The sequence below is a fragment of the Physeter macrocephalus genome, chromosome 4 (assembly GCF_002837175.3).
Source record: "Physeter macrocephalus isolate SW-GA chromosome 4, ASM283717v5, whole genome shotgun sequence".
NCBI classification, from domain to species: Eukaryota; Metazoa; Chordata; class Mammalia; order Artiodactyla; family Physeteridae; genus Physeter; species Physeter macrocephalus.
The window spans coordinates 130,126,265-130,141,254 of record NC_041217.1 but is presented as its reverse complement, the minus strand read 5'-3'; the positions used below and the strand labels follow the sequence as shown (position 1 = coordinate 130,141,254).

The window sequence follows — 14,990 nt, the reverse complement described above, 5'->3', positions numbered from 1 at the left end:
GTGGATGGACCTAGAGTCTGTCATACAGAGTGAAGTAAGTCAGAAAGAGAAAAACAAATACCGTATGCTAACACATATATGGAATCTAAAAAAAAAAATTGGTACCGATGGACCTAGTTGCAGGGCAGGAATAAAGATGTAGACATAGAGACTGGACTTGAGGACCCGGGGTGGGAGGGGAAGCTGGGGCGAAGTGAGAGTAGCATCGACATGTATACACTACTGATGTAAAATAGTTAGCTAGTGGGAAGCAGCAGCATAGCACAGGGAGATCAGCTTGATGCTTTGCGATGACCTAGAGGGGTGGGATAGGGAGGGTGGGAGGGAGTCTCTAGAGGGAGGGGATATGGAGACATATGTACACATATGGCTGATTCACTTTGGTGTACAACAGAAACTAACACAGTATTGTGAAACAATTATACTCCAATAAAGATCTATTTTTTTAAAAAAATTCTCTTATCCCAAGCAATTAGGAGTTACCTTTCCAATGGAATAGGGGGTGACACTGACCGGAAACCTGGCTATGGAAGCACCCCAGTCCAGAATGCCAGTGCCACCAGGGGAGTCTCAAATGGCTTGTGTTCAAAGACCACATTCCCCAACTCTCATGTCTCACGAGTCTGCAACCCTTACCCACTGAGAAGATTCATCTAACCTATATTCTGCCTGAATATACTCTGAATTCTTTTCCAGTTCTTCCTATACATCAGGCCCCCAGCTGTTAGGGATGCCTGAGTGATCCAGAGTTGGATCCTGCATAATATCGTCTCATATTCTCATGTATCATCTGGCTGCCAGTTACAATTCTATAGATATTCTCATGACACGACATCCCTGCCCCACAACTCCTGAGTTTACCTGTATTCCCAGTTCAAGAACTAACTGAATCTGACCGGCACACTTTTGAGTCCTAATTCTAGATTCCTAGGAGAAAAAATATGAGTGATCCAGCTTTGGTCAGGTGTCTGCCCTTGGTGATCATGGCCTGGCATCAGGGTCTTACAGTAGAAACTTGGCCCTAGGTATCCACTCTTGTGGGGTGGGGTAGGGGACAGTTCTCAGAGAAGAGAGAGAGTGAACTGAAGGGGTCAGAGGAAAGAGAGCTTATTCGGGTAGTGTCTTCATATTGGAGGAAAATAACTTAAAAGGGCCCAAACTGGCCAAGACTCAAAGTTGAAGTCCTATGTAAGAGGAGCAGCTCTTGACAAGATCACAGAGACCAGGATCCTCAGAGCCACCTCAGCTGCAGAGGGAATCCTTTTTTGCAAGCCTTGGTTCATCTTTTTCCAGTCTCTCCTCCAAGCTATTTGATGCACCGCTGGCAGCCATTCAACTTTCCAAAAAAATAGCAGTTTGTATTCCTCTGGCTTAAAACTTTCCATAGCTTTTGGTGCCTGCAGAATAAACTTTATTGTGATTCATGAGACTCTATAATCTTGCCCCAACTACTTTTCAGCCTTACCCCATCACTGCAACCTCTTGTGAGCCATGGCTCTGTCCATGCACCTCCGGGACAGCACCGAGGCCACCAGGCTGTGATGCCTCCTCCAAAATGAACTTCTTAAGAACAAAGGTCCATTCACCTTTTTTTCCTATCCCTATCACCCCTCAGAATGTGAAAAAAATTCATATCTTTACATCATTTTCTAGTTCACAAAGGCTTTCATAGACATTCAGGGAAGTCATCGTCCCCCAAACCTTGTGAGGCAGGTATCATTATCCCATTTTAGAGATGAGGACATTAAGGATGGAAGGGTGAGGGGCTGACATTTACTGATAATCTGCTGTATGCCAGACATAGATACTAAGTGTTTTCACACCTGTTGCCTGATTCAGTTCTCAGAACAACCTTGACAGCTATTGCCATCTTACAGGCTCAAGTCAGTTAACTTGCTCAAGATTATACCTCCTCATACATTTTAGAGTGCAAGATATGAGCCCTGGTTGTGTCTGGCTCCTGAACCTGTGGTTTTTGCATTATCCTGCAGTGCCTCTCCTGAGGCTGGCATTCACTACATGCCTACTTACTGTTGGTTGGAGAAATAAATGACTTTTCCCCGCTTTTGTTTCCTGTCACTGGGGTCAAACACCCCAAGCACTCAGGCAGGCACCTGCAGCTGTCACAAGTACAGGGCTTTGGGCTGGGGGTCTAATGACCCCTGCTGCTTTTAGCCCAGTTAGTAGCTTTCTTTCTAGTGCTTGTGCTGAGAGAAAGGGTTACCAGTTCTATCCACTATGCCCACACCTGTGGCGTTTTCTAAAGAAAAATTCTTGGTGTGAAGAGGCGAACCTTTTCAGGGCCTGGGTCCAGCCCTCCCACTGGTCCTGGGGCACAGCAGTTAGTAACCCAGTAAATATTTGTCAATGGCAAAAAAGAAAGAAAGATAGAATGAATAAAGGATTGGCAAGTCTTCAGTTTCTGCTGTGTTCTACTAGGAAGGCATCATTGCTGATCAGAGTGGGAGCTGGGGTCTTTGCGAGGCTGGGAGCAGGGGGGTTCATAACTCTGCCATTGTGAAATTGATTGGACCCAAGACCAGTATGAAAGTTCCTTGTCTGAAGGGAATAATCCTTAAATCCCTCGCATGGTTTAAATGTAATTTGTGTCACTGTGAAGGAGTACTGGCAAGGCAGGCAAATTCATTACGCCAAATTGGGTTCGCTATGCTCGACAGTAACGTTTCCGAAGATGAAGTTCAACCTTTGCTCGAGAGCTCAAACAAATGAGTTTCTTAATAGCTACCCCACTTAGTCTGAGCGTCTTCGGAAGCTTAATGTTTTTAATGCTTCTTTTTTACCACACTTCACAGTCCATCTAACATTGCTGCTTCTGGTAATATTTTTATGTGGGGTTGAATTCTATAGTGTCCATAAAATTATGACTCAGGCCCATCTTTAGAACAGAAGCTTTTCTAGGGCAAGGATTATATCTTTTTGGTTTAGTTTTGCATGTTCACAAACACCATGCTGACACATGTAGTTGATGAAAACATTGCTGTTCATTTTGGGGTACAGAACTCTCTCCTTCGGAGCCTTAGATTTGATGTGCGCTTAAATTGCTGGATATTCATTGGCATGTGCAAGGGCCATGAGAGATGGGGTCTTTTCCAGTCCATGCCTCGCCATAAAGCTGGCTCACATACACTGAAGTTAAAAAGTGTATGTGTCCACATGGACATTCCCATCCAGGAAGGGGGCTCTGGATTCACCTAGTGACCTGATTCCCCAGGTTTCACAGGTAGGACTTCTTGATGCTCAAACACTGCTGTCTATTTCCATTTGTGTTCAATAATGTTTTAAATATGAAGGTGTTCCACTGGGGAGGTATATTTAAAAACCTTGGAAGTGAGAGGCCATCAAATAAAGAACCTCAAAGTGGCATACCAGCTATTTGGAGAGTTCGGAGTGGAAGAGTACCAGCATTATTGTTTGCAATGATTCTTCTAAACTACTTTAGAATATATATTTTTTAACCTTTGAGAATCAGAATACTTACGTTTGGAATACTTTCTGTATCAGTCAGTTTTTAGGTGGTTAGAAACTGGTACTAGGCCTAGGAACAGGCTTAATCCTAGAGAAGTTTAGCTCTTACAACAGTTTCAATGTGAAAAAATATTTTTAGAAATAAATTTTAGTTCATATGAAAACACACTGCTAAGCTGAGGTGTTCTAGTATCTGATGTGGCCACTGTCTTTAAAAAAAAAAAGCAAGCATTTGCCATCCTTTGAAATAACACCTGTTGGATCTTATGCTGCAAACTAACCCATTTTTATGCTTGTAGTTTTTTTGTGTTGAACATCTATCGATTTTGAATTTTCATAGTTATGCCTTGATTCTTCATCATTTCTCATTTTACGGAATTGATTTGCATTGACCATAAACTGTAAATAAAATAAGTGAATGTGTGGGAAAAGCCCCCAACAAAACATTACTCTTCTAGTTCTGGCTTCAGAAAGAGATTCGAGAGAGAGCGGTTGATCACCAGCAGAGAACATGCTGGAATGTGTGGGCAGAGAAGCTTTAGTGGGTATATAGGAGCCCCTTTGCACCGAAGTGTCCCTGAATCTATGCTGGGCTTTCAAGACCTTGTTAAGGACACTACCAATTACATGGTTGGTTGCTCTGTTATTCCCGATGAAAAGACTGTTGAGTTGATATTTCATAAATGTGGATCTATTATTAAATATGTCAAGACGCATAGACTGGCATAATTTGCGAGCCTATCTAAAACCAGAGAAAACTGGCCAAGGAACTTAAAAAATATGAATTAAAAAATGCATTTGTAGTAAGTTGAAAAACATTGGGTGTGTAAACTACTGTTCATAAAGGAAGCTTACTTCATAAGAATTTTAGTTTTAAAATTGAAATAAGAGGGGGAAATAAGCTATAAAAAGCAATTGTCTTTTGGCTGACTGATTTTCAGCTTAATAGACGTGTCCTGTGAATTGTTATAATGTTATGTCTCGAGGTCCTCTTTTCAGGTGGGCCAGCCCCGTTTGCCATTTGAAGGAGACTAGGCTTCCTTGGTAGTGGCCTCCTTTCTGCTCATGAGCCCGTTGGCTCTCCTGGTCCAGTATGCATAGCCCCTGGAGCACAGAGACATTCTTGCCTCACAGAGGGCAGTGTGCTGCTCTCAGGGACTATCTGCTTTTGGACCTGGCTTGACAAATTAGTAGAAAAATCCTCAGATTTTGTTTCTCAAGAGATTACTACTTTTCCCTTGAAAACCTGACTTTTATGTGCACATCAAACTCCGCAGACATGTGGCGTAACTAGTCCTGATTTACTTTTTAAGCCTTGTTAACAAGTTCACCAAAACCTTGACAATGGAGCTTCGTAATTGACAACTTTTGCTGAGCCAGATAAAGAACACAACATGTATGTACCGAAATAGATTATTAATAAAATCTCAGGGATCAAATGGGATGAGGTAGAACGTTTTTAAACATCTTAGGTTCTTCAAATGCAAAGGACTTAAACTGCTTCACTAAAAATGTTTTCTTAAAAGTCAAGTCTACTTAAAACTGAGAATATGAATATACAAAATTTAATCTTATGTTCATATTATTTTTCCAAATAATAACTTGATCAAGCCTCATGCATTCAGAAAAACTTACTTCCCCCTCCCCCTACCACACACACACTATTCTGCTTATGTTTTCAAGGATTTGGTGCGTCTTCATCCCTACTTTTCTATAAGTTCAAGGGAATGACCAAGCTGTTGGTCATTCAGGGCATATTTGTGAATCTCTATTCTTCTAGAACTGAATACTTTTTTGTTAAATCTTTGGTGGCCAGTGAATAAATCTGTTCTGTTAGATGCTTTTTTTCCTTCTAACTGGGATTGCATGTGGGAAGTAAAAAAAAAAAAATCTCTTGAGTATCAAATACTTAAGTATCAAAATGACAGTGATGAAAGGAAACCAGAGGTAACTGAGATCCTTCACTTCCATTTTAAGATTGACCTTTAACTGGTGAGATGGCCTGGAACAACTTTAGCTGCAGATGGCCTTCTCAGTGATGACTGCCCAGAGAGGCTCTGGTTTTTTTTTTTTTTTTTTTTTTCGGTATGCGGGCCTCTCACTGCCGTGGCCCCTCCCGTTGCGGAGCGCAGGCTCCGGACGCACAGGCCCAGCGGCCGTGGCTCACGGGCCCAGCCGCGCCGCGGCATGTGGGATCTTCCCGGACCGGGGCACGAACAAACCCGTGTCCCCTGCATCGGCAGGCGGATTCTCAACCACTGCTCCACCAGGGAAGAGAGAGGCTCTGTTTTTAGGGGTGTCAGTAGCAGTCGGAGCCACACCAGGGTGTCTTGTTAATGATCCTGCGTCTCAGGACGGCACTTGCTCCGTCTTTGTCTGGCTCTGAGAGTGGAGTCTGTAGGCCACCTGGTGTTTGTAACTGAAGTCTGCTGCATGCAACACCCTCTGGATCCGTCTCCACCCTAACAGGGAAACGAGGCAAAAATAATTGAAGGGTATTTGGCTTGGTTATGTGGGCAGACTGTCCTCATCAAAACAACTTTGAAGATCTGTGGGTGTGGGTGGGTGTTTGGTCCTTAACTTTTTCACAAGGGGTGACGACAACAGGAATTAACTCTGCTTCCTCATTGAGAGTGATCTTCCAGGCAAGACCTCTATTTTAGTTACTCGGCCAACACTGTTGCAGCTTCAGTTTGGACAGACTATTTGGGGGACCCTTGACTGCTTTCTGGACGCCCTTGCTGAGCCAACTGGTGGAAGTGAAAGATGAGTGATTCTGATGAATGGATTTCCGGAAAATACAGCAAAATGGAAGAAGGTCCTCTTCGTCTGTTGACTTTTGCTACAGCTCCCTACTACGACCAGAAACCAGGAACTAGTGGATTACGGAAGAAAACCTATTATTTTGAGGCAAAGCCATGCTATCTGGAGAATTTCATCCAGAGTGTATTCTTTTCCATAGACCTAAAAGATCGCCAGGGATCCTCACTGGTGGTTGGTGGAGATGGGCGGTATTTTAATAAATCAGCAATAGAGACAATAGTGCAGATGGCAGCTGCCAATGGGGTTGGTATATGATAAGTATTGCTATGCTTCTGGCTCTCTACATAACCTCTTAATTTTGCAGAAATATACACAAGTACAAAGATTTGTATATTGTAAACACCTCAATGCTACTAACATCCAATTAAGTTTCATTGTGACTTCAGAGATTGTATATTGTGATATTACCCCTGAAATTATATTAGTCACATTGGGATATGGGAATGTAAGCTTAATTTCTTATGTTGTGCTCTGTGCCTGTTGCTTGAAAAAGTACCTGTTGCTTTTAGACATTCAAAGCATACCCCAGCCTTAAGCTGTCTTATCTACATTCTAACTAGTTTTGAGGGACACTCTGTCCTGTGTATGAGGGTCTAATGAGCAGCAGAGAGAAGAAGATTTTGTTTTCTTTCAATGGCTTCCTTGTTGAAGTTCAGTCACTTGTCAAACAGGAAAACAAAAGCCAGGGCACGCTGTTATTTGTGGGTCCCTGTAGTTGTGCAGAAATGCTAGGAGGGAATTGGAAAATGTTAGGTGTGAGCTTTCCAAGAGGACCTGTGACAGGGGAACCCACTTATAATGACCTTGAACACAAAGAAGCCCTGTGTGTGGTGAATTTGTGCAGCAGGGTAGAGATAATAACTCCTGTAAGACTATAATATATGGAGGCTGTGCTAAAGCTCTGCATCGTGAAAAACTGTGTTGCCTGAATTAACCAAATCAGAAGGAATCTTGCACCAGGAAGCATTGATCTTGATAATCTAACAATTTGCACAGCCTTACTGATTTACAGGAAGGCAGGCATCAGGACATTGCTGTTTTTGCTCTGCAAATTCCTCTGTGGGACCAAAAATATATTTTTAGATTTTAGATTACACTTAGCAATAATTTGGAGTACACAGTCCTTCAGTACTTATAAATTTTTAAAAATCTGTTTTATTTCCTTTCTGGAAGCAATTCTGATTCTGAGAACATAAAAATTTAGCATTGTAGCCAAATGTGTTGGGCATTCATTTTCAGTCTATTTTAACAACACACTAAGAAGGTGTGATTGCAAAAGCCAAATTTTAAAAAAGCATACGTAAGGGGCTTCCCTGGTGGCGCAGTGGTTGAGAGTCTGCCTGCCAATGCAGGAGATACGGGTTCGTGCCAGTCCGCCTGCCGATGCAGGGGACACGGGTTCGTGCCCCGGTCCGGGAAGATCCCACATGCCGCGGAGCAGCTGGGCCCGTGAGCCATGGCCGCTGAGCCTGCGCGTCCGGAGCCTGTGCTCCGCAACGGGAGAGGCCACAGCAGTGAGAGGCCTGCGTACCACAAAAAAAAAAAAAAAAAAAGCATACGTTATCAAATTTAGAAGAGTTTGTAGATCCTATTGTTTATGTGAGGCTTCCTCTATACCCAGTTTCAGAATGTGAATGCGTCTCATGTAAAATTTGCTGATAAAGTACTCAAATATGAAATTATGACACATACACATTTTTAAGATAAAATGTGACATGCTGTCAATTTCACCTTTGAGGAGAGCTGCAAAAGGAATGAACGGTATTAAGATGCTTTTAATCTTTTGGGGAAGAACGAATGGAACATGATTTCTCCGAATATATCTAGATTGTTGAGTGGATCTGGTACACTGTCCCCTTTGCTGTGATATATTTGGCTTCATTTCTTTTTTGTGCAAAGCGGAAGGATGTGGAAGACGTGGTAGGAATGTGTAATTCAGGCAGACGCTATAGACTTTCTCAGATTTACCATCTGAAGGTTTGCTAAATAATGCAATTAAGTGATAATAATTGACTAAATATGGTAACTGCCTATTTGTTAAAGCTGTGACAGCCCCAGCAATATTTTCAAGTCTTTTCAAGGACATTCCTCATTAAAAATAGTGTTGCATTTAAAACAGTCACACTACCCAGCTGACTTACGTAAAACATTTAGTGGACCCATATAGCACTTTCATCTGATAAAACCTATCATATCCTATATAGTTTGATTTCTTTTTCTAACATATCCTAAATTCTGACTACTTTAACATCCCTTTGATTGTGGGCAGAACTTTAGGGAGGCAATCTAAAGGAAAGAAAATTTATTGCCCCAGATTTTGGTAGAAGTCAATGTTCCTTCCTCAGCTTTGTCAATACCCACTCTACCCATGAGCCGATTCTAGGAGAGCTTCTCAGCCTAGTGAGCTACATGGAGATCATTTCATTTCTCCCCTTTAGTACAGTTTTATCTGGTACATTTACGGATAATGGAATAAACTCTGTTTTTATTTGCACAGAGCTGTCTGCATTTACAGGCAATTTTAATGTACAAAATAAAACATTGTTGGGGCCCCGTTTATAGTACGGGTATCTCATTCAGTCCCCCGAGCTTTAAACCTAGAGATAATTTTAGAAATGAGAATAGAACCTGTGTGTATGACTGGCAGAGCAAAGAAAATGGAACTTGTTTTTTTGTTTGTTTTTGTGTGAGACATAAGAAAACACCAGGCCCTATTTTCAATTAAAAGGAATATTTTAAAGTTTGCTCCCTGTCATGGTTAACTATCAAATGTAGGGTTGGGGGGGAGAGTGAGGTATACAGCTTGGCAGCAGGACGTGAGTCTTACGGAAGGGAGTAGAGGGCCAGGAGGAAGGGCAGGAAAGGCTGCTTGGTGAAGGACTCTCAGTGCAGGATGAAGGGGTATCTCTAAGTTGGTAGACACTTGGGACCCAGGGAAGGGTTGTTTTTTTTTTTTTTAATTTTCTTTTTTGTGGTAGAGTATACCTAACAAAATTTGCTGTTTTAACCATTTTTAAGTGTACAATTCAGTGGTATTCATTACATTCACAATGTTCTGCAACCATCACCACTATCTAGTTCCAGAACCTTTTCATCATCTCATCCAAAACTCTGTACCCACTAAACAAGAAGTCCCCATTCTCTTCTCCCCCAGCCCCTGGCAACTTTGGTTTTACTTTCGGTGAATTTGCCTGTTCTGTGTCCTTCATATAAGTGGAACCATACAATACTTGTCCTTTTGTGTCTGGCTTATTTTACTTAGTATAATGTTTTCAAGGTACATCCATATTGTAGCATGTATCAGAATTTTCTTCCTTTTTGAGGCTGAATAATATTCCATTGTATGTGTATACCACATTTTGTTTATCCATTCATCTTTTAATGGACATTTGGGTTGTTTCCACTTTTGGCTATTGCATATAATGCTGCTGTGAACATGGGTGTGCAAATATCTGTTTGAGTCCCTGCTTTCTTTTTATGTCTATACCTAGAAGTGGAATTTCTGGATCATATGGTACAGGGAAGGTTTTTGAGTAGGGGAGGGACACAGTTAGAACTATGGTTTAGAAAGATGAACTAGGTGGGCCTGAGAAGGTCAGATAGAGTCAACCAGGGTAGGGCAAGGGAGGTACAGGTGGAAGAGAGGCAGGGGAGGTTGAGTCAGGAGCTGTTACAATGCTCCAGACATCCTTAAGGGGAGGAAGATAATAGAGTAATATCTCCCCAATATCAGGTTGAGGATTAATATTGCTGAGGATAATTCGTGGAAAAGAGTCTGCTCTGGAAGGGAATATTTTGGCCAGCTGTACCTATTCTTGGGCTCAGGAGAAGGAACCTACCATGGACTTCCCTTGCTTCTCTTGACTTTCTCTCTTACTCTTACCTTCTGGTATAGTCCTCTCCGTCTTGGACCATTCCAGACTGCAGATTTCACCATAAGGAATGGTAGAATTAAGGGGTGACTTGGGCGGCATAGCTTAATATTCATTTATCAGTTTCCCCTTCCACATTGAGAACATACAGAATCCAAGTAAAAGTCAGCGTGCTTGATGGGCAAACACTGTTTTCAGATAACTCCACCAGCCACTCTGGCTAATTAAATTGCCATCTGTAAGCTCCTCTCATCGAAATTATGGAACTGCTCAACCATAGGCTTTTATTTTCCTCAGAACCACACCCAGAAACTGCTGGAAGGGTGAGATGTTACCATTACCACTGTATTGAGTCAGGGAGCTACCACTTCCTGAGGGAGGCAGAACGCAAGAAATATATTAGGATAACAGAAATTGTTCAGAGAGCGACACATGAGAGCCAAGATGTGCCTGCAATGAAGTGGCTGCCTCCTAAGAGGTGGTTGGTAGTGGAGAGGGTTAATTATAAGGCAGTCAAGCTGTTAGTGACCTGCGGGAAGGCGGCACAGCTAACAGTCCCAGGAAAACTTCCCCAGGGAATCCAGGTATCTCATTGGCATTTTCAACATTAGAAATGCATCTTCCACCATCAAGTCATTTCTTCAACCATGTTTATCTTGGGTGGGGCAAGAAGAACTAACAACTGGAAAACTTAAAAACATCCTCATCCCTTCCTTCTTTCAGAGGGGAGAATGGAGGAAGGGCACAAACTCCTTGTTTTTTAAATCTTTTCGTGTAGCAGTCACATCTTCTCTAGTAAGAGGAACGGACAGAACTTCTTCCTTCTTTTCCAACTTGCGTCGTGTTGAAACAGATATAAATTACTCTCATTTTAGCAAAGGAGCTGTGCTGATAACCATCTGTGAGAGATATGGGAAGGTGAGTTAAGAACGCAACAGAAGTACCACCTGTAGCTCTTTCATGTAGGTGTTCTGGCTGATTTACCCAGTAACACTCCCAGCATTCCCTGCCTTAGGCCCAGGAGGTAGCTCAGGTACACCCTAGCGTGGATAGGTGTGTCCTGCTTTGAGGAACCCCCAAATCCAAGCTTGACTGGAAACATAAATTTATGAGATACATTTTGTAACATTTCTTCATGTAAAGTTTGCCCTTTTTACTTTGTCAGATATTTTAGTTTACAGAAGCCTTCTCTTTGGGTTAGAATTCCTTTAACTGGTTAAATTTATATTCTCTTTCCCAATGTGGATTGAAAGTATGATTATAGTGGATAAAAATGTGGGTTTTCTCACAAATTTTTAATGTATCCAAATTATGAACCTAGTCTGGAAAGGCTGTGTTTTGTTTTCTTGCCAAAGCCTTACAGCATCCCTGGATCATACACTACAAAGTCCCAAAAAGCTATCTGAAGGAATGGCTTTGTTTAGCAATGCTGATTCTACTTCAATAATAATATTACTCAACAACAGGAATAAAATGCTCTACTTTGATATAATAATACTATTAACCCAAGCTGTTAGATGTTCATTAAAGGACATCTTTTCTTGTCCAGTAGAATATTTCTTTGTCCATCTGGCTGTTCTGGCATTTCTGTGCAGTAGCTCTGGATTTATTAATGTTAAAGTGTGTGTTCTGGATTTCTTCTCCTAGATTGGTCGCTTGGTTATTGGACAGAATGGGATCCTCTCCACCCCTGCTGTATCCTGCATCATTAGAAAGATCAAAGCCATTGGTGGGATCATTCTGACAGCCAGCCACAACCCAGGAGGACCCAATGGAGATTTTGGAATCAAATTCAATATTTCCAATGGAGGTGAGTTTGCTGTCATTTTGAGTACAGCCAATTTTATGTTCTGTAGGACAAACTGATAACCAAGGCCTTGGGAGGTCAGGGTTCCGGTTCTGATCCTTAGCAAGGGAGCTTTTTGTTTCCTTTTGGTGAAAATGAGATGCTTCTCATTTTGCTGTACCTGAGTATGAGGGGCCGTGCATGAATGATCATTAACATAATATTTCCTTTTAGAAAATTCCAGTACTTTGCTACTTGAACGATGGCATGGCAGATGTGCTAGTAAAGAGGAGTTGATGAGCTTTGTGTTCTTTGTATTTCCATGTCAACTGTACAAAATGACCCACTGTTTGATGTTTGATTTCCAGGTCCTGCCCCGGAAGCAATAACTGATAAAATTTTCCAAATCAGCAAGACAATCGAAGACTATGCAATTTGTCCTGACCTGCAAGTAGACCTTGGGGTTCTGGGAAAGCAGCAGTTTGACCTGGAAAACAAGTTCAAACCCTTCACAGGCATGTTTACTCTTCTCCTCTCTTGCCCACTCCTAGTTCCAAATTGAGGGATTTGCCTTTCAAGGTTTTAATAACATGGGTCTTTATCTTTGGAAAGACTGTGGTCACCAAGCTTTGCACGCATTAATTAGCAGGTCTGGAAGTCTAGAGACCTGGGCTCTCTGGGCCCTGCTGGGGATCAGCTGGATGACCTTGGGTGAGTTGTTTCCAAATCTCTCGGCTTCAGTTTCCATACCTATACAACGAACAGCCTTGAGGAGAAGACCTGTAAGATCATGTTCATAGCTATCTTTTATTGAGCTTTCATTGTGTGCCAAGCTCTTCACATGCATTATCTCATTTTATGCTTACAGTAGCCCTGTGAGGGCAGCACTGTCAGTATTCACTTTTTCCAGATGAGGAAACAAAGGCTGAGAGAGCTTAAGTAACAGGCTCCAGGTCACATAGTCAGTGAGTGGTAAGCCAGGATTCAGACACAGGTGTGAATGATTCAAAAGCCTGGGCTTTGATTTCCTTTTCAGTAAAATCAACTTAGACCATTTTGGGGGCTAAATTGAAACTCCCTGTGTAGCAGCTGTGGAAAACATTTTGTTGTTGAATGACAAGTTTTGACAATAATTGATGGAATAAATGTTTATAAAATTATTCATATTAATAAACGAGGATGAGATGGGTTAGCAATGTGACTGGCATTTCAACTTTGCTCTAACATGTATTCTTTTCTCTGGGCTGCAAGTTTATGGGAGGCATTTTTTGTTTGAACCTACCCATAAGGAGCTGACAGTTGCATCCCAGCAAAGAGGAAGGGGTGCTTTGGTACATTTTGAAGACATTCTTAGGGTTTAGAAAACACCAGTAGAGAATTTCTTAAACACTTCATGTTTTGAAAATATTCAGACCTGTGAAAATTCAACAACAAGAACAATACTTAGTTCTTACATTTGTTTTATTCCTTTAGCAGGGCATGTGAAAAGTAATTCATTAAAAATTATTTTCTCTGCTTTTTACTAATATGTCTTGATGGCAAGGGGCCTAGAAAAAGTAAAATAAAGTAGGTGTTACATTTTCTGTTTTTTTTTTTGTTTTTCCGGTACGCGGGCCTCTCACCGCTGTGGCCTCTCCCCTTGCGGAGCACGGTCTCCGGACGCGCAGGCTCAGCGGCCATGGCTCACGGGCCCAGCCGCTCCGCGGCACGCGGGATCCTCCCGGACCGGGGCACGAACCCGTGTCCCCTGCATTGGCAGGCGGACTCTCAACCACTGCGCCACCAGGGAAGCCCTCTGTTATTTTTTGACACCAAAATACACTTCTCATGGAGACTGATAGGGGATCAACGTGGCAGCAGAACAGAGTTTAGCATCAGGCAAAACTGTCGAAATTCCCCTCTGTGCCCCATCCCAGCTGTGTGGGCAAGTTACTTAATCTTTCAGAACTTGAACTTGCTCGTCTATAAAATAGAACTGATAACATTTACCTCTCAGGAAATTTGTTAGTATTGAATAAGAGATCGTGTATCGGCCCTGGCACATTGGAGCTGCTCCATAAATGTCCTTTTAAAATAGCAATTGCACATTTACAGCAATATGATCATTTCAGAGGAGAATATTTCTAATTGTGTTTAGTTCCTCCATCTTTAATGTTGCTTGTTCTCACAGTGGAAATTGTGGATTCGGTGGAAGCTTATGCTACGATGCTGAGAAGCATCTTTGATTTCAATGCACTGAAAGAACTGCTTTCTGGTCCAAACCGATTAAAGATCCGTATAGACGCCATGCATGGAGGTATGGAGCCATTTGTTTTCTGTTCCCTTTGCTCAAAGACATGAAGCAGCTCTCGACTTTGTGCATTATGATGCTTTAACAAACCTTTTCTTAAGACTCTCTCTGTTTGACGGTTTTTAAACAGTTACGTTGCAAAAATTTCAGAGTAATATTCACGCAGATAAAAATCTACTTGTATGCAGGAAAAATTCCTCATGGTAAGGTAGTGTGAAGGTCAGCGTTTCCACATTAAGCATCAGGTTTTGAGTAACAGGCAACTATTTTTGTGTACTCTCCCTCCCCCTCAGAAAATGCCTTACATTCTTCCTAAATGTCCCCCATCTATTTCCGAGGGGGCCTGTGGTTTGCTAGATGCGATAAATGTGCTCCTGAGCCCCACACCCCACTTGCCTGCTCCCACATACGCCTTTACTTAGAAGATGACCAGAGCAAGCTGAGGATTAAATTCAGGAACAACAGGATGTATGTCTCTCCCTCTTCTTCCTCTGTGGGTTGTGTGGCCAGGTCAGTAGAGAGAGCAGCTGTCACCGAACCAGAACCATGAGGTTCTCTTGCATGTAGGGAATTCCTGAGCACTTGAGTTGATTTGTTTTGTAATAATTTATAATTTTAGACTCTTTGAGTCACAGGAATTTTCCCTGGTGTTGGAATCCATCTACCTGCCTGGTTGTGGAAGACTTTCTGCCTGTGCTTGAACCCTTTCCGTGATGCTGTCCGGGCCTTCTGT

General features: G+C 42.1%; 1 protein-coding gene across 3 annotated transcripts in view; it reads left to right on the top strand.

Moving 5' to 3' along the window:
• PGM1 (phosphoglucomutase 1) overlaps positions 1-14,990 on the top strand; it is a 71,810-nt gene that overhangs the window by 19,136 nt on the left and 37,684 nt on the right. Inside the window, exons 1-4 of one of the 3 annotated variants that reach the window (XM_007127920.3) lie at positions 5,947-6,552; positions 11,829-11,991; positions 12,336-12,482; positions 14,138-14,263. In XM_007127920.3, the coding sequence (XP_007127982.1) occupies positions 6,253-6,552; positions 11,829-11,991; positions 12,336-12,482; positions 14,138-14,263 (736 nt within the window). In that variant the 5' untranslated portion in view covers positions 5,947-6,252. Of the gene's footprint in view, positions 1-5,946; positions 6,553-11,828; positions 11,992-12,335; positions 12,483-14,137; positions 14,264-14,990 lie in introns of those variants that run through there. The other 2 variants (XM_028489307.2, XM_007127919.4) reach the window with 2 other exon arrangements.